Below are 19,999 nucleotides of genomic sequence, written 5' to 3'. Positions count from 1 at the left end.
GGCCGAAACCACATGGGATTCCCGCTGGGGCGGGGCTTCTGTCAGTACTGGATTACTGAATGGTTTTGTAAAAACCAAATTGTACTGATTGATCAATTTAATGAAAAATCAGACCCAAAACGAAAAGCGCCGTGGTCTACCTGCGAGGAAGGGCAAGAGAGACAGAGATATATATCGCTGGTCAAGCTTATATCTCCTATCTCCTATCTCTCTTTGTCCTCGCTCGAGAAATGAATAATGACCGAGCCTATCCGCGTCTGAAACGCGCCAGGCAGAAATAGCCCTGCTCTATTTCTCAGATTTCTATAATTAGCTTTATCGGCCCTCATACAGAAATGTATTCGCTTACGTTACCCACTGACTACTTCAGAGAACAACACGGAGGCGGGGAAGCCTCAGCACACACACACCCATTAATGTTTGTCTTTAACACTCCAAAAATTTGTACAATAACTTGGTATATTATGTAATCTGTTTTTCAATTTTATACAGGCTGAATCAAAATTAAATATCATTCTATTTTAGATTCCTATCAGGGGGCTCCAATTATGTCGTCAAGGCTTTAAATAGGAAGGGAAAGGAGGGTGTGTTTGAAAAGATTTATAGCCCATGTCCCTTCACAGGGGCGGACCACTGATTGAGCAGAGCCCTACCTTATGAACCCTCAAATCTCACATTTTAGAATCACATTTCATCCCATCACGAATAATTTAACATTCAAACATTTAAGTTGAACAACAATTCCATGTGAATCCGATAACTCTGATGTGTAGACTTTCCACTGTAGAGTTTGTCATCTTATCATTGATGAGAATGTCTCAGATGACACCCGAACTGACATCATATTCATTAAGTACCACCGCATATGTTCAATTGGTCGGATTACCAGAATATAGTTAATTTCCTCCCACCTTCTGATGTTCCCAGAATCTCTGTTAACCAAGGGTTTTGCAAATGTAACATCAGTAGGGTAGAGAGAGGAAAAAGGGGGAAAGAGGTATTTATGACTGTCATAAACCTAACCCCAGGCCAACGTCATGACACCAGCATACAGTTGAAGTCGGAAGTTTACATACACCTTAGCCAAATATGTTTAAACTCTGTTTTTCACAATTCATGACATTTAATCCTAGTGAAAATTCCCTGACTTAGGTCAGTTAGGATCACCACTTTATTTTAAGAATGTGAAACGTCAGAATAATAGTAGCGATAATGACTTATTGACATAACAGATTTAATTGCTTTCATCACATTCCCAGGGGGTCAGAAGTTTACATACACTCAATTAGTATTTGGTAGGATTGCCTTTAAATTGTTTAACTTGAGTCAAACCTTGCGGGTAGCCTTCCACAAGCTTCCCACAATAAGTTGTGTGAATTTTGGCCCAATCCTCCTGACAGAGCTGGTGCAACAGTCAGGTTTGTAGGCCTCCTTGATCGCACACACTTTTTCAGTTCTGCACACACATTTTCTATGGGATTGAGGTCAGGGCTTTGTGATTCCCCAACTTTGGAAGTATGCTTGGGGTCATTGTCCACTTGGAGGACCCATTTGTGACCAAGCTTTAACTTCCTGACTGATGTCTTGAGATGTGTCTTCAATATATACACATATTCTTCCTTCTCATGTAGCCATCATTTTGTGAAGTGCATCAGTCCCTCCTGCAGCAAAGCACCCCTACAACATGATGCTGCCACCCCCGTGCTTCATGGTTGGGATGGTGTTCTTCGGCTTGCAAGCATCCCCCTTTTTCCTCCAAACATAGCGATGGTCATTATGGCCAAACAGTTCTATTTTTGTTTCATCAGACCAGAGGACAGTTGCAAACCGTAGTCTGGCTTTTTCCTTGCTGAGTGGCATTTCAGGATATGTCGACATAGGACTCGTTTTACTGTGGATATAGATACTTTTGTACCTATTTCCTCCAGCATCTTCACAAGGTCCTTTGCTGTTGTTCTGGGATTTATTTGTACTTTTCGCACCAAAGTAAATTAATCTCCAGGAGACACAATGCGTCTCCTTCCTGAGCAATATGACAGCCTCGTGGTCTCATTTATACTCATTTATACTTGCGTACTATTGTTTATACAGATGAACATGGTACCTTCAGGCGTCTGGAAATTGCACCCAATAAATGAACCAGACTTGTGGAGGTCAACAACTTTTTTCTGAGGTCTTGTCTGATTTATTTGGATTTTCCGATGATGTCAAGCAAAGAGGCACTGAGTTTGGCACTGAGTTTGAAGGTACTTCCACAGGAACACTTCAATTGACTCAAATGATGTCAATTAGCCTTTCAGAAGCTTCTAAAGCCATGACATCATTTTCAGAAATTGTCCAAGCTGTTTAAAGGCAGTCAACTTAGTGTATGTTCACGACTGACCCACTGGAATTGTTATACAGTGGATTATAAATTAAATAATGTGTCTGTAAACAACTGTTGGAAAATGACTTGTATCATGCACGAAGTAGATGTCCTAACCGACTTCCCAAAACTATAGTTTGTTAACAAGAAATTTGTGGAGTCGTTAAAAAACAAGTTTTAATGACTCCAACCTAAGTGTATGTAAACTTCCGACTTCAACTGTACATGTAGTGAAAAGTGCATATCTACCCATCTCATCCTTTTCCCAAAACAAATCCTCTTGTGCCTCTTAATTGCCAGAAATATACATTTTCCAAATGTTTTTGTACTCCTTCGACGTCTATGGATACATTATATTTATTGTTTCCATGGATACAATGGTAACTTTTTGTTCTAATTTCCTGCTAACATAGATCGCTAAAAAACTTTTTTTGTATTTTCAATGATGTGGAAAGTGTATATGCTAAAACAGTGCGTTTACGGTAAAGAAGATTCCCACAAACATGTATCCATTATTGTGCAGTGCGCACATCGGAACCCTATAGCCTATAATCGTTCTGAGGGGGACCTTGCTCTCCAGTGCACATTTCCTGTTGATTGGAATATTATGGAATGTCAAAAGCGTAGCTTGTGATCATGCAAAGTATTTCAAATATTGGCTATCTGACACTTTGCTAGACGTTCGAATGTAAGTATAAGGTAAGTAGTGGTTTTAGACCTATGTTCTTGATGCAGTAACAATAGCATTTCTCTCCCGAAAATATTTGTGGTTTGCTAGCTAACTTAGCGATCAGGAAAAGGCTAACTAACGTTAGACTATTTCCAAGTTGGCAAGCCAGCTAGCTTGCTAAATGTTAAATACGCTATGATATAGACACAGAAATTTCACTGGATGTTTAAATGTCAAGCATCTGGTTGTCGTTTCCACTCTTTACCAAATATGGCAGTGAGAGAAGATAGAATGGGATGGACGTCTCATCAATTAAACATTTGATCTCAATACCGTTTGTTCCCAAAACTAGAATCTGAATATCGTTGCTTGGCTCTGCCCACCCCTTGTTTTGCTCTGCCCACAGCCCACCCCTTTGCTTGGCTCTGCCCACCTCCTTGCTTGGCTCTGCCCACCTCCTTGCTTGGCTCTGCCCACCCCTTTGCTTGGCTCTGCCCACCTCCTTGTTTTGCTCTGCCCACAGCCCACACCTTTGCTTGGCTCTGCCCACGTCCTTGTTTTGCTCTGCCCACAGCCCACCTCCTTGCTTGGCTCTGCCCACCTCCTTGCTTGGCTCTGCCCACCTCCTTGCTTGGCTCTGCCCACCACTTTGCTTGGCTCTGCCAACCACCTTGCTTGGCTCTGCCTACTTCCTTGCTTGTTCCCATTGGACACGACAAGCTTTGGTCTCTTGGTTTAGTTATAAAATCTTTGATTTGAACTTAGACAGTTTGTTGTCCTAAAACCTGGACATTATTTACCTCTGGTTCGTTCAGCCATCCCTATGGGGAAAGAATATACCTTATTTTCAGCGTGTTTTTATGTGTTTTTTTTATTACATAAATGCTTAAGAATTCGTTAAAAAGTGACGTTAGCTGATGAAGATAATCTCATAGAACAAAATGTACAAGATCCTCCTAAACCTGCATTTACCACAGACCCTGTTTTCGGCGTTTATCCAAAAACCCTACAAAAACGCCATTTCACCATAGGCTTTGTCCAACGAACCATAGCGGAGTTAGTAATAGCGTATTTTTGTAGACACTATCTCTATAGCTGATATCTTTTTACTAGTCTTTAAAATGTATTGCAGACTGCTAAATAAATATATGAATTAGTTAGCTAGTAAGTGTCAGTCATTTCCTTGCTTAGTTTGAGGTTTTGTCTCGCTTGTCTAGTTAGCTAGATAAAGTTAAATCTCATCTGCATCAAAAGTAGCCAGCAGATCTGACCCGCTTGCCTACAGCTGCACTAGGGTCGGATAGCCTTCATGTGTAGATTAAGAGACAGCAGAGCCAGCGCAAGATATGGTTCAGAAAATGTAAATCGAGGGATGAGAAATGCATTGTACTCATGTACCCATTATCCCAGTTACACCGAGAAGATTGCACTACTGCTAGTTTTTTTGCAGTTGTTCAGTATTCTCTATGTAACAGTTGACAATTAGGAGTACAATGCATTTTTCATCCCTCAATTGAGGTAGGTTTTCCGAGTTATATCAATCAAATTTATTTATAAAGCCCTTCTTAGATCAGCTGATGTCACAAAGTGCTGTACGGAAACTCAGCCTAAAACCACAAACAGCAAGCAATGCAGGTGTAGAAGCACGGTGGCTGGGAAAAACTCCCTTGAAAGGCCAGAACCTAGGAAGAAACCTAGAGAGGAACCAGGCTGTGAGGGGTGGTCAGTCCTCTTCTGGCTGTGCCGGGTGGAGATTATAACAGAACATGGCCAAGATGTTCAAATGTTCATAGATGACCAGCAGGGTCAAATAATAATAATCACAGGGGTTGTAGAGGGTGCAACAGGTCAGCACCTCAGGAGTAAATATCAGTTGGCTATTCAGAGTATCTCTACCGCTCCTGCTGTCTCTAGAGAGTTGAAAACAGCAGGTCTGGGACAAGGTAGCACGCCCGGTGAACAGGTCAGGGTTCCATAGCTGCAGGCAGAAAAGTTGAAACTGGAGCAGCAAGGAGTCATCAGGCCAGATAGTCCTGAGGCATGGTCCTAGGGCTCAGGTCTTCCGAAATAGAGAGAGCATACTTAAATTCACACAGGACACAGGATAAGACAGGAGAAATACTCCAGATATAACAGACTGACCCTAGCCCCCCAACACAAACTATTGCAGCATAAATACTGGAGACAGCTCTGCAGTATCTTAATCTAAACAGGAAGGCAGTCTGACCCTAGTGCAGCTGTAAGCAAGCTGGTTGAATCTGCTGGCTACATCAACATTAACTAGTGGTAGTACAGTATCAGCCTGCTAGCTGGTAGTCTATCTGCCAGGAGTCCCGGACCAAGCCATTTTTATGTGTGTTGCAGTGGTAGTGACTTTTATGCGGGCTAGCATCCCTCCCTATCAATGAATTGTAACTTATCCTTCCCTTGTTTTTCTATTCACAAAGGTTGGCAAAAAGTTGTGGGACCAAAATTTGTTTTCTGTGCATGGATGGAAAGCCAATGCGCAGGTATGTGATGAGCTCCAGATGTTTTTTGTTGTGGCTTGATTTTTTTAGAATTTAAATGTAAATTATTTTATCTGTCAAAGAAAGAATTATGTCCTTTGACATCCAATGTCAAGTGTGTCCTTGTTTAGTTCATCATTCTTCATTGCAAGTGACAGAAATTTGAGAGTAGCCTAGTGGTTAGAGCGTTGGACTAGTAGCCGGAAGGTTGCAAGTTCAAATCCCCGAGCTGACAAGGTACAAATCTGTCGTTCTGCCCCTGAACAGGCAGTTAACCCACTGTTCCTAGGCCATCATTGAAAATAAGAATTTGTTCTTAACTGACTTGCCTAGTAAAATAAAAAATATTTTTTAAATATTTTTTATATAGGCTAGATTTGTTGGGAATCGTCAAATCAACATGTATAAATGTGTTGTAATGTAATATGATCGAAATTTAAGGGGTGTTGAGTTCAGAATGATTCTACAAAACTCCCCTTTTCAGGATCCTGTCTTTCAAAGATAATTCGTAAAAATTCAAATAAATTCACAAATCTTAATTGTAAAGGGTTTAAACACTGTTTCCCATGCTTGTTCACTGAACCACAAACAATTAATGAACATACACCTGTGGAACGGTCGTTAAGACACTAACAGCTTACAGTCAGTAGGCAATTAAGGTCACAGTTATGAAAGTGTAGGACACTAAAGAGGCCTTTCTATTGACTCTGAAAAACACCAAAAGAAAGATGCCTAGGGTACCTGCTCATCTGTGTGAATGTGCCTTAGGCATGCTGCAAGGAGGCATGAGGACTGCAGATGTGGCCAGTGCAATAAATTGCAATGTTTGTACTGTGAGACGCCTAAGACAGCGCTACAGAGAGACAGGACGGCCAGCGGATCGTCCTCGCAGTGGCAGACCATGTGTAACAACACCTGCACAGGATCGGTACATCCGAACATCACACCTGTGGGACAGGTACAGGATGGCAACAACAACTGCCCGAGTTACGCCAGGAACGCACAATCTCTCCATCAGTGCTCATACTGTCCACAATAGGCTGAGAGGCTAGACTGAGGGCTTGTAGGCCTGTTGTAAGACAGTTCCTCACCAGACATCACCGGCAACAATGTCGCCTATGGACACAAACCCACTGTCACTGGACCAGGCAGGACTGGCAAGAAGTGCTCTTCACTGACAAGTCACAGTTTTGTCTCACCAGGGGTGATGGTCGGATTCACGTTTGTCATCGAAGGAATGAGCGTTACACTGAGGCCTGTACTCTGGAGCGGGATCGATTTGGAGATGGAGGGCTCGTCATGGTCTGGGGCGGTGTGTCACAGCATCATCGGACTGAGCTTGTTGTTATTGCAGGCAATCTCAACACTGTGCATTACAGGGAAGACATCCTCCTCCCTCATGTGGTATCCTTCCTGCAGGTTTTCCTGACATGACCCTCCAGCATGACAATACCACCACGCACAGAACGAGCAGTATGACTGATTTCCTGCAAGACAGGAATGCCAGTGTTCTGCCATGGCCAGCGAAGAGATCTTGAGGGCTAGGGCCAGCTGAAGAGACCTCGGATTGCGAGCTGAAGAGACATTGGATTGCACCCTAGACCACCAGTAAGTCATAGCCTAGTTGAAAGGAGATGTCTATTTTGGTACTTGGTTCTTTCACATCTAGACTTCAACTTTCCGTAGTTCAGACAGACATAGCTGATGTCTTTTTAGCTTAAGGAATTGTTACATCAACTTTGACACTGGCTCCCACCAATACCAATGTTGACATGACCAATTATTAACTTTGATTGGATTGTTGTGGTGGCTGTTTTTTGTGATAAATCAATGTTAGTGTGAATTGTGGATGTTTATCCCTATTCTGTCTGGCCTTTTGTGTCTGTTCTGCAGGGGTACCAGCGCACGCCCAGACAACACCGGAATGGACATCACCGCACGCTGCACACTGGGTGATCCCAACAAGCTCCCAGAGGGTGTGCCCCAGCCGGCACGCATGCCCTATGTGTCTGACAAGCACCCTCGCCAGACATTAGAGGTCATCAATCTGCTACGCAAGCACAGAGAACTGTGTGATGTCGTGTTGGTGGTCGGCGCCAAAAAGATCTATGCCCACAGAGTGATCCTTTCGGCCTGCAGCCCTTACTTCAGGGCCATGTTCACAGGCGAGCTGGCCGAGAGCCGTCAGACAGAGGTTGTGATCCGGGACATTGATGAGCGGGCCATGGAGCTGCTCATTGACTTTGCCTACACTTCGCAGGTTACCGTTGAGGAAGGCAATGTGCAGACATTGCTGCCCGCCGCTTGTCTGTTACAGCTGGCCGAGATTCAGGAGGCTTGCTGCGAGTTCCTCAAGCGCCAGTTGGACCCCTCAAATTGCCTGGGTATCCGTGCCTTTGCTGACACCCACTCTTGCCGCGAGCTGCTGCGGATAGCTGACAAGTTTACACAGCACAACTTTCAAGAGGTAAGGTCTATCTTACATACATGTGCGTCTCTGTGCACTCACTCTCTGAAGTGTTTCTTTGTCATTTAGAAAAAATGATGTTGCTCATCTTAGCTCTCTGCTTATCAGAGACATTTTTTGGTTACTTGGTCTAGCTAGTCATTTGAAAATCCACACTGGTTACCAGTTAGTGAACTCCAGAAAGAGGTGTCCTTGAGTAATTTTTGCCCCACAGCCTTAAATGTGAATCCCAGCAATAAAGTTAATACCTTTTCTACATTGTCTTTTTGTTTTCTTTACATACAGTTTTAGAATTTCCATTAAGTTAAACCCCAACGTTAGTTGTATCCTCAGGAAATAACTGCCACGGAACTTTCAGAATTTGGGAATTAGATGCTGCTGCCGGTTTAACTTGATTGCCTTACCATGCATCATTCTCTTGAGCACAGCCCCTGTCTTTTTGTAGACTTTGAACAGGTTCCAGCTGATGAGTGACTTAGGTCATTTTGCCTGCTTTGCCCTCAGGTGATGGAGAGTGAGGAGTTCATGCTGCTTCCAGCCAACCAGCTGATAGATATAATCTCCAGTGACGAACTGAATGTGCGAAGTGAGGAGCAGGTTTTCAACGCAGTCATGGCCTGGGTCAAGTACAGCATTCAGGAGCGCCGTCCACAGCTGCCACAGGTGATAATACCTGCTATATGAATAAATAATTGTATGTGGTGTTGCATTAAACTTGATATATACCTGTAGTTTTGATTCACAAAAGAAATAAGGACAGTCTGTTTAAAATCAAAAGTGTTTGTCTGTAATTTATTCCACTTGGTAAGTCATTGAGTTTGGATATGTTTTCTGGTTATAGGTCCTCCAGCATGTTCGTCTTCCTCTTCTGAGCCCAAAATTCCTGGTGGGAACGGTAGGATCAGACCCTCTCATCAAAAGTGATGAGGAGTGCAGAGACCTGGTTGATGAGGCAAAGAATTACCTGCTCTTGCCCCAAGAGCGCCCTCTAATGCAAGGGCCAAGAACACGCCCTCGGAAGCCCATCCGGTGTGGAGAAGTGCTGTTTGCAGGTTAGTATCTTAACTCTTGAACCTCGCTGCATTCTCTTAGTACCCATGTCTGATCACTTCTGCTTTCAAAGGTATTTCAAAATGACAGTCGTGTACTTTTCCCAACATGTTGCCATTGAATATTCTAAAGGGTAGGGTTAGAAGAGACAAAGTTGTACCAGGTTTTTTTGTTTATTTGTTCTTCATATTCCCAGTTGGCGGGTGGTGCAGTGGGGATGCCATCTCCAGTGTCGAACGATACGACCCACAGACCAATGAGTGGCGCATGGTGGCTTCCATGAGTAAGAGGCGCTGTGGAGTGGGTGTCAGCGTCCTTGACGATCTTCTCTATGCTGTTGGCGGCCATGACGGGTCCTCATATCTCAACAGTGTGGAGAGGTTAGCGTTTCCTTCCCCGTTTTGAAAACGATGTCCACTGAGTCACCACCTCGTTAATGTTTATTCATAGGGCCTTGTCCCAAATGGCACTACATATGACCAGGGTCCACAGGGCTCTGGTCAAAGTAGTGCACTATATAGGGAATATTGGGACACACCCTAGATCTTATCTAAAGGCTGGTCTTCCTTCCATTGTTGAACTTCCTTATCTTAGTGTACTGTACTGAACTCACTCTCCACTACAGGTATGACCCCAAGACAAATCAGTGGAGTAGCGATGTAGCTCCCACAAGCACATGCAGGACCAGTGTGGGTGTGGCTGTCCTGGGAGGGTATCTGTATGCAGTAGGGGGCCAAGATGGAGTATCCTGCCTCAACATTGTTGAAAGGTCACACTTACAATACATATTCACGGTTTAATTTGCTGTATTTGTCTTCTACAAATCACACTGTTTTCTATCATGCTGAGGCAAAGACAATTCATCTTGCAATACTAAGAATTATAACAAACCATTAACATGCCTCCTGAAATATCACAGAAAGCTGACTCCACTGAGTAATGTGACTATGCATGATCTGTTACAGATATGACCCCAAGGAGAACAAATGGACGCGCGTGGCCTCGATGAGCACCAGGCGCCTGGGTGTAGCCGTGGCTGTACTGGGGGGCTTCCTCTATGCAGTGGGAGGTTCAGATGGCACGTCCCCTCTCAATACAGGTACAGATGAAGCACTTAGAAAACAGTGCAATGTCTTTCATTAGTCAGCACGTCATTAACAGGGTGTACACTATTTATACAGATAATCCACTGTAGAAGCTTCAGAGATCCTAAGAAAAGAGATCCTAGAATCACATAATGTCTCTATAGTTCCCTAGAGATCTGGGTTGTATTCATTAGGCACCAAATGGATGAAAACGGACTGAAACAGGGAGACTATCTGAACTTGTCCAATAAGAAACACTTGTTAACTTGCTACACTTTATAGTGTACACTAATGAATATGACCCTGCTCTAACCCCCTTTCTTACTCAATGTCTGCTCTGCCTCTGCTCTAATCTTACCACAGTAGAAAGGTACAACCCCCAGGAGAACCGCTGGCATACCGTCTCTCCCATGGGCACCAGGAGAAAACACCTGGGCTGTGCAGTGTACCAGGACATGATCTACTCCGTAGGAGGCCGGGACGACACCACCGAGCTGAGCAGTGCTGAGCGCTACAACCCCAGGACCAACCAGTGGTCAGCTGTTGTAGCCATGACTTCAAGACGTAGTGGGGTCAGTCTGGATCTTTCACATTGATTTCTGTTTGGTCTGGGTGCTTTATTTTAGGATAAAGAGGCAAAATGTTGGACTTTTCAATCAAATCAGGTAATTTAGTCAAAGTTGGGTTTAACTAGCTAGAAAATAAATATTTTGCTTTACACCTGTTGATGTTTGGAGCATTGTTTGTCTTGCAGGTTGGACTAGCAGTGGTAAATGGCCAGTTAATGGCTGTGGGTGGCTTTGACGGGACAACGTATCTCAAAACAATAGAGGTCTATGATCCTGACGCTAACACATGGAGGTAGGTAACCGCATGCAACAGGTTACTTGAGACATATTATCCCTAGAGGGCTTGTGTTGAACGTGAAGATATTAATTTCCTTCTCTTCCTCCAGGCTCTATGGTGGAATGAACTATAGGCGACTTGGAGGAGGGGTTGGTGTTATCAAAATGACTCACTGTGAATCACACATATGGTAGCACCTCCAGGTCAAAGGCCTCACCGTCGCATGTGCCTCCGAAATAAACATTGTTTATCATGCAAGGAACGAAGTCTATATTAACTGTAACACAGCCATGTTATTGGCAAGCCAAGGAAATGTATTGTGACTACAAGCTTTACTGTTCCTGTGTCAAGTCTGGAAGGCTTATCTTGGAGCCTACGGTTCATCTCTCTTCTGTACTTCCTGTATTATGACTTGACTGGCCAAGGCCAAGAGGAACTAACTCTGAATAGATCAATCACATGAACTATTGTTTGATATCATGGGGGGAAAACCCTTCATTTCCTCTTTTTCGGTTACTGAAATGAATACTGCAGCCGCACTTTAAGATACAATTCAGATTTTTGCTGTGGTACCGGTTATACTTTACCAACGTTTAGTTTCCTTTGAAATATTAAATGGGGCATGAAGAAGAATCTTCAAATAGAATTGAAGGTGCAGGATGTGGTCTCACTGCTTCCCTTGATCCTCGTTGTGAAAAGTGGATGAACTTGTTAGGCAGTTGTTTTAAATCTATAAATGAAATGCACTGTGATAATTTCTTGTTGCGGTTTTTATTAGTTTGACACACTGAGCATAACCTGGAGTTCTACGTTCACAACTGGGGTCAATTGTTGGTACGGTGGCACTTACACAATATTACAACTGTTTCATACAAGATTGTTGCCCATTTAAGGCTGACAATGGATATACATTTTTTTGGAGCAACTTTTTTTTAACCTTATAGGACACATTTGAGACAGTCTTGCACTTTAATCGAGGAATTAGTTCATCTAACACACAGTAAGGAATAATGAACTGGTTGATGTATTATGCACCCCTTCATTGGTGACCATGCAAAACAGATGGACATTCAGTAATATGCTTAGACATTTTTTTAATTATGTAAACCCTGATGAATCTAATGTTACTGCTATTGAGCAAAATATACAATCATGCATTTTACAATCATGCAAACTCAACCCCTGTAGATATGTTTTCACCCAACTGTGTCAGATTATGCAAGTAATTATTAACCTGACCAAATATTTTGAAGATTAATGTATCCCTTTGGCTGTGTTCAGAGCCCAATTCTGATTTTTTTTTTTTCTACTAATTGGTCTTTTGACCAATCACATCAGATATGTTTAAGAGCTAACCAGTGGCTGCATCTACACAGGCAGCCCAATTGTTTTCCACAAATTGGTCTATTAACCAATCAAGTCAACTGTGAAAAGCTGATTGGTAAAAATACCAATAACTGGAAAAAAATATCAGAATTGGACTGCCGTTGTAAACGCAGCCTTTCACAAAAGTATGGAACCATTGAGGGCAAATGTATGGGTGCTTTATTTCTCCCCTATTAGATGACGTGGAATTGTCTGTACTGACAAAATACCCCATGCTGTTAATAAAAACACTTTATTTCAAACGTTAAGCTCATCAAACAATTGTTTTAAATGGAAATGTATTTACAGGTACTATTCTTTTTGGTTGTTACATCTCTACCGTTTAGGAAATCACCAGGCTCTTACAGATTTACTGTATCTGGACTGTAACAATGATATCTTCAGAACTGCCCAAGTTACTTGACGGTTTACCATGTATCAAACCTGATTAAATCAACTATCACCCCACACTGACAAAACCAACATTTGCAAGTTTTAAGCTGTAACACATTTACTTCTACACTATTGCGCTTGTAGTGAATAATATCTAGAGTGACTGAAACCACAGAACAATGGCAAGGTACACAATCAGCAAAAGCGTAGCTATTTTGAGATGTATGCATTTGCCTTTTCATACAATACATGAATATTTAAAAATATTAAAATTGTTTAATTTCATATGGACAGTAATTTTGGGGGTATACAGGTATTTTACAAAACACGAACATTGATTTGTGATGTCAGTCTTGCTTAGATTGGCATCTTCAGAAGAGCACATTCTGTCAGCAGTTGCAGGATGGTGGGGATGTAATTAGGGCTCGCAATCTGTGATGGAAAATGAATAGTTAGATAACGGACACCACATGTCAGCTACAAAAGAGTTATTTGGAAATCCATTCACAAGTTAAAAACATACTGTATTAATTACATACTATTAAATTGTTCACCTTTTTAAGTGTGTGGCTGATCCCATTTGAAATGCAAGTTACATGTTACAAATAGCCAGTCACTTGTGTTTAGACTAGATATATAGATATGTTGGCCTTTCCATATATGTGCATATCTACCTTGATTTTTCCACTGTGGTGAGAAGAACCCAAAGCCGTGGAGATCTGCATCAGTGACCCAGCGGACAAGTCTATCCTGAAGTGCCTGAAGAAGTGTGACTGCAGCCCTTTGATGAACCCGGTGACCTCATCAATGCTGATGCTGTCCTCTGTCGTGTCAACCTGCCGCATGCTGTCCCAAAGCTCCCAGGCATCTTGTGGGTGGACGGTGTACGTAACGTCCATAGGGGGTAGTGTTGGGAGAGTCCAGACCAGTTTCAGATACTGGATGTTGATGGTGGGGTGGCACCCAGTCCATAGGGATGCGAGCCACTGGAGGTTGGTAGAGTTGATACCAAGAGGGCCGAAGCAACAGTCAAATGTCTTTTCAAACCAGGATTTGACCAACATTGTGAGCGATTCTGGTCCTCTGGTGCAGAACAAAGGCAAACTGACAAATTCCAGGGGTAGTGATCGGAGATAATCCAAGTCACCGTTGACGCAGGTCAGCCAGCCACTCCACACAACCTTCGGAGCATCATCTTTTGCAGAAAACACTTGTTTGGAGAGAATCTGTGATGAGAACAGATGGAAATAAACACCAGTCAAGGGATTCCACAGAAGAATAAAGTATGAACTCCAAACTACATTTTGAGGAAAAACCCTTACCTGTATGAAAACTGTCTCAGCATCTTTATCCGTCTCTGCCAACCCAAGGACCACAGAAAAATTCACCTTGAAGCCCAACTCCTGACCAACTTCAATCGCCAGGCCCTGTTGCTTCTCTGATACCATGAAAGCCGACAGTTGCTTTGAGTAGGATTTCAACTGAGTGTGTCTGAACTGGTACAAAGGTGTGACATACGACAGCTGCCATTCCTTCTTCACCAGAAGTGCTACTTGGTCTGGGTCAACCTGTTTCTAGACAGCAAAGAGACAGATTCAAATATTATACACTCAAATGATGTCTGATGTTTTTGTAGCCTTTCTTGAAGCCCTTCTTGAATATGTCAAGCAGGGCTACAAATCAAGCATACAGATTAGCTGACTCGTCAACAATGATGTATGAGAAGAATTGTGAATACAACCACATTGATTGGCCTTAGCTACTTACTGTGATATCACATGACTTTGGAGCCTTTCTACTTCTTGGTATTCTTAGAGCTGTCAGAAGGCCTGATGTGTATGCCAGATGAGTTGCTTCAACACAGCTTCGCATTGATTGCCTGTAACTCTTGCTCCTTCGTTGTGCCAAGGCATTGTTGCGTGGGGTCTCCTCAGTGCTGTAAAGAACAGATTATCACATTAGGATAGTTACTGAAACATTGTATTATTTTACACCATGCATACAAAGTTAATAAGAATAGGTGAAAATTATGAAAAGTAGTAGTTTGTGACAAACATTTTCAAAAAAACATTTATTTCAATAAACAGACTGAGAAAATGCATATTTAAATAAAATAATAAAACACAGGATGGTCTATTTAGGAATCAAATTAGAGATTATTATAAAGCTCAAGGATTTATTTGGATTTAACCAATGTCAACAATTGTTTATATAAAACTTTGCCTTGTTTAACCTCTTAATTGTAAAGTCCCCTTGGGGACCTTATTAGATTTTTAAAAATTAAATTCAGTCTGGTATGAGAAAGTAACCCCAATCTGCAAAAGCAGGGTATCTTGGCTATTGATTGGTGCCTTCAAATCTTTGGTGCGATTTACTACCATATTTGGGCATACAAATTTATAAGGGAAGACAGAGCCGATTACCTCATTTCCAGATGGCTGCTACCTACATTCCGGTTAGCATTGTGAAGCATAAACAAAATAAACACAGAATACGTTGATACACACCGAAGACCCAGACTCAACAGACCATGAGGATATCTTATTTATCTGCTGCGTACCCGGGGTCTATTAGGGCGCACACTCAGTGAAGCTTAGGCATATATATGATTTCATTATCTGATAAACTTTTTCTTTCGCTGTGTATATTGACTGGATAAACTCACTGCAGTATTAAGCCTAACATTGAGTTTATGAATGATGGGCTAATGTGCATATGCTTAACTGGCTATAGGCTACATCTCGAGCCTGCTGTCTTCATTGTTATGTTGCGCAATTACGCATCGGGCCTCTTCGCTGCCACAAATACTCCTTTTAAATCTTGTCTAGTCCCATGAAAAGACAGACTAAAAAAGCTTTTTGGACACTTATTGCGGCTTATTTTCTTGAGCCTACTAATAGCCTATTTGAGGAGAGATGTACGTACGCTTGCTGAATGTAAAATAAGCTACAGCATGAACGAGCGGGGAGTAGGAAGGAGAATCCCATTGTTTCCCATAGTAGGCCCATCTTAACACCGGGCTAGATCCTAACAAAAATAGGCTTACCATATGATTGGCCTGCTAAAAAGGCAAACGGGGCAGTGAAAAAAAATATTTGATCATACATTCGGCTTTCCTGTCCTCCATAAAAAAATATATTATTAAATGTTAGGGTGAGTATGAATAGACCATTATATGTGATCCAGTACCGAAATGCATCCCAAATGGTTTTAGTAATTTGACAGGCACAAATAAGATGATCTGCCATTTTGATATGAGTTACAAAAAACACAATGGTTAAAGTCAAAGTTAAATCTCCATCTTATGAAATCGTTAGGCCTACATGGGTAAATGCCATTCATTGTTTTGATATGAACTTGTTTAAGGTTTAGGTCAGGGTTTCCAAAACGGTCTTGGGGACCACCCTGGGTGCACGTTTAGGTTTTTGCCCAAGCACTACACAGCCGATTCATCAACAAGCTTTAATTATTTGAATCAGCTGTGTAGTGCTTGGGCAAAAACCAAAAACGTGCACCCAGGGGGGCCCCAGGACCAAGTTTGGGAAACCCTGCTTTAGGTGATAAAGGAAAAGAAAGGCACCTGGTTCTTATTCTGAATATATAACTTCTAAGTGAAATCTAACATATTTCCCTGGAGGGAAACACTATAGTAATAATATAACTAAATAAAACATACAGATAACCAAAATAATGGATTCACTTGAGTAAATGAGGGATAAAGTGTATTTAAAAGCAGGTGCTTCCACAGGTGTGGTTCCTGAGTTAATTAAGCAGTGCATGTCCCATCATGCTTAGGGTCATGTATAAACATGCTGGGCAGCACAGAGGAAGAGGTGAAGTGAGATAGATAACTGGGCCCAAAATCTTTCTTCAGCAGGTAGCGTTTTTATTTTTTTCACTCACCAAGCAAGTCAATGAGTGTCGAATTTGGTCAACAAAATGTATGGCTTATTTGATAGAAGTTTCGTAATGCTTAGGTTGTTACGAGTGTACTGATGAGAAGGACACATGATATTCCGGCAACTTTGAGGAAAAACCATCGGAGTTGTGCCTGTTCACAATGTCATGACTGTTCTATGAGGATCCGAATGGATCAGATCAGCTTGGCAATAGATAACCAGACCCTCTCTCATCCACAGAGGGGTGTGGGAGTTTTAAAAGAGAGATATTCATGAACCAAAATCCAAGGTATTTACAGGTGGGAACACGTTCCAAAAGAAAGGCATCATGGGTAGCAAGGTTCAGATTTTCCAATTGTAAACTTTTGGATCGTGAAAATACCATATACTTAGTTTTACTTGAATTAAGCACCAGCCTAAGATCTACAAGTGCATCTTGAAGCAATTCAAAGTCAAACTGCAGGAATGTAAATGCTTGAGTGAGTGATGGGCTGTGGCATATAGTACTGTGTCATCAGCATAGAAATGAAAGTTGCATTTTTTTCACTGAGTTAGATATCATTTATGTATATAGTGATTAATAAAGGACCTAAAATCAAACCTTGTGCGACTCCTTTGTGAACAGTGACAAAATCAGATGTTTATCCCATCTGCAATAATAGCCTGAGATCTATCAATGAGATCATTTTGAAACCACAAATATATCTGAGGCCAACCCCAATGAGGTCAGTCTCTTCAGCAGAAGAGAATGATCAACTGTATCGAACTCCTTCGACAGATCAACAAACAAAGTAACAGTTCAACTTCTTATCCAACGCTCTTACAATATAATTTACAACCAGGGTGGAGGCTGTGATAGGACTGTGCCCTGGTCTACCAATGACTAACATTTTTACAGGACAAGACAGCTTAGAGATTGATTTATAATTATCAAGGTCACCAGTATCCCCACCTTTGTGCAGAGGCAGCACATAGGCAGTTTTTCAAATCTTAGGTATGACCCCAGAGGTTAACGTGAGATGAAGGAGGCTGAAGAAATTTGGCTTTGTCCCCAAGACCCTCACAAACTTTTACAGATCTGCAATTGAGAGAATCTTATCGGGCAGTATCACCTCCTGGTACGGCTACTGCACAGCACGCAACAGCAGGGCTCTCCAGAGGGTGTTGCGGTCTGCCCAAAGCATCACCAGGGGCACACTGCCTGCCCTCCAAGACACCTACAGCACCCGATGTCACAGGAAGGCCAAAAAGATCATCAACCACCTGAGCCACAGCCTGTTCACCCCGCTACTATCCAGAAGGCGAGGTCAGTACAGGTGCATCAAAACTGGGAACGAGAGACTGAAAAATAGCTTCTATCACAATGCGTTCAGACTGTTAAATAGCCATCACTAGCCGGCTAACCACCCGGTTACTCAACACTGCACCTTTAGAGGCTTGATGGGCTGCATCACCGCTTGGCATCTGACCACAAGGCGCTACAGTGTAGTGCGTACGGCCCAATACATCACTGGAGCCGAGCTCCCTGACACCTCTATACCAGGCGGTGTAAGAGGAAGACTTTAAATTGTCAAAAACTCCAGCCACCCAAATCATAGACTGTTCTTTCTGCAACCGCACCCCTGCATGGCACCAATGCATCAAGTCTGTAATCAACAGGACCTTGAACAGCTTAAATAATTTACCAAATAGCTACCTGGACTATGTGCATGGACCCTTTTTGCATTAACTTTGACTCATTACACATGTTGCTGCTACTGTTTATCTGTACATTTTTATCTGTAAAGTTATATGTACATATCTACTTCGTACCTTAAGTCATGATTAAGAGCTAAGTTCCATAAAAATGACACATAAGAGTCATTGGACAAAGGTGTCTTCCGTATGGGGGAATTTTGTTAAGAGCCCATTGCTCGGTCTGAACATTAACATGCATCGCTTGCGGTGTGGTCTTTCATATCAGCGATAAATAATTTTAAAAAACTTAAATTGATACACACTCACGGCCATATCTCCATGGTATTTTACCGTCTGTGTTAATTAGCCATCTAGCATGTGCATGTTCTGAACACCCGTGTGTAATAGAAGGTTGCCAAAAACATGTCACTGAAAAATACTGTCGGCTGCAACTGTGATAAAGACAGCTAAAACAATGTACAGTACAGTCCCGGTACCCAATGTATAATAGCCAAGTTATCATTACTCTGTTACGTTTATTATTACATGTTTCACATTTCTATTATTTTCTCAATTTCCCCATTAGTCTCTACACCTGTTGTTTGTGAAGCATGTGACGAATAACATTTGGATTTGAGCGTATAAGAGCTTCTAAGCCCGTTTATGAACAGGGTGGTTCGAGCCCTGAATGCTGATTGACTGACAGCCGTGGTTTATCAGAGCGTATAACACGGGTATGACAAAACATGTATTTTTTACTGCTCTAATTACACTGGTAACCAGTTTATAATAGCAATTAGGCATCTCAGGGCTTGTGTCCCTATGCATAACGAGCATGGCCTTGTTCTCTGTCAAAAGGGGTTGCTGACGCTAGCTGGCAAGCTTTGTTTTGGCAAAGCAGACGCTGTTTTGATACGATCTCGTTTTCCTCGCTGACCAACAGCTTAGTTAACAATATTTTTATATGCTAACCTCGATAACTTAGCTGTCTATCGACATTAATTAATAATAGGTAAGAAAGTGGACTATAGTTGTACCTGTTTCGTTCCTCCATTACTGGAAAAAAATAACATCAGCAAAGTCAGGAAGTGGATTTGAACATCGCGCTTTCCCATGATGCAACTGGAATCTTGATAAGGACATGTAGTCAAGTACAGCATCATTCAACATTTTAGCCGAATTCCAGATTTATGTTCACTCGGCAATTATGCCGAATAATTCATGGATCCACATCTAAAAATCGAGTTATATTTTCATACAGCTGAATCTTCAAATGCTCTCATGATATTTTGTAGTATAAAGAAAACAAATATTGTAATATATCTTTATCGTCGTTTGACTACTTTGGCCAGAAATAGACACAAATGACTGATCTGTAAATCCAAAGAATGGACACACTAAAAAGTAACTGTCGGAACCAAGCACATCCACATTTATTGAGTTTTGTCAATGGCGCTGTCTTTTCAGACTGAACACGGAGGAATCATGTGCGGAATTTAGAGTACACCGGTACCACAATCACAATTAATGAAAGAGGCGCTTTTTAGCTAGAAAACGCTGCCGTTTTGAGAATAATCGGTATAATGCAACTAACGTTTAATTTTCCACATCGAGGTTGCCAGTAAATCATGTTAATCTATGTAGCTATCTAGCATCCATGTACAACAAGCGGCCA

The 19,999-nt window shown here is 42.0% G+C and overlaps 2 protein-coding genes across 11 annotated transcripts; one reads left to right on the top strand and one right to left on the bottom strand.

Moving 5' to 3' along the window:
* Positions 1-2,903: 2,903 nt before the first annotated feature.
* On the top strand, positions 2,904-12,618 carry LOC118402120 (kelch-like protein 20). Of its 7 annotated transcripts, none has more exons than XM_035800049.2 (12): positions 2,913-3,053; positions 5,483-5,545; positions 6,962-7,150; positions 7,436-8,009; positions 8,514-8,672; positions 8,851-9,061; positions 9,256-9,439; positions 9,685-9,828; positions 10,025-10,158; positions 10,508-10,716; positions 10,899-11,005; positions 11,100-12,618. In XM_035800049.2, exons 4-12 carry the CDS (start codon positions 7,467-7,469, stop codon positions 11,182-11,184), a joined length of 1,776 nt encoding a protein of 591 aa, XP_035655942.1. In that variant the 5' UTR covers positions 2,913-3,053; positions 5,483-5,545; positions 6,962-7,150; positions 7,436-7,466; the 3' UTR covers positions 11,185-12,618. The 7 variants fall into 7 exon arrangements, with proteins under 7 accessions (XP_035655940.1, XP_035655944.1, XP_035655939.1 ...); XM_035800050.2 differs by having other exon boundaries at positions 2,944-3,064; XM_035800047.2 differs by lacking the exon at positions 6,962-7,150 and having other exon boundaries at positions 2,904-3,064.
* LOC118402121 (centromere protein L-like) lies at positions 12,590-19,476 on the bottom strand. Of its 4 annotated transcripts, none has more exons than XM_035800053.1 (5): positions 19,362-19,476; positions 14,516-14,684; positions 14,071-14,322; positions 13,423-13,974; positions 12,590-13,180 (listed from the first exon to the last, which is right to left on the bottom strand). In XM_035800053.1, the coding sequence occupies exons 1-5, from the start codon at positions 19,376-19,378 to the stop codon at positions 13,106-13,108; spliced, it is 1,065 nt and encodes a 354-aa protein (XP_035655946.1). In that variant the 5' UTR covers positions 19,379-19,476; the 3' UTR covers positions 12,590-13,105. The 4 variants fall into 4 exon arrangements, with proteins under 4 accessions (XP_035655946.1, XP_035655948.1, XP_052332944.1 ...); XM_035800055.2 differs by lacking the exon at positions 19,362-19,476 and adding an exon at positions 15,795-16,077; XM_052476984.1 differs by lacking the exon at positions 19,362-19,476 and adding an exon at positions 15,674-15,761.
* Between the last annotated feature and the right edge of the window lie 523 nt (positions 19,477-19,999).

This window comes from Oncorhynchus keta, chromosome 23, assembly GCF_023373465.1.
Source record: "Oncorhynchus keta strain PuntledgeMale-10-30-2019 chromosome 23, Oket_V2, whole genome shotgun sequence".
NCBI classification, from domain to species: Eukaryota; Metazoa; Chordata; class Actinopteri; order Salmoniformes; family Salmonidae; genus Oncorhynchus; species Oncorhynchus keta.
The sequence above is the reverse complement of the archived record's forward strand: the minus strand, read 5'-3'. Positions and strand labels throughout refer to the sequence as shown.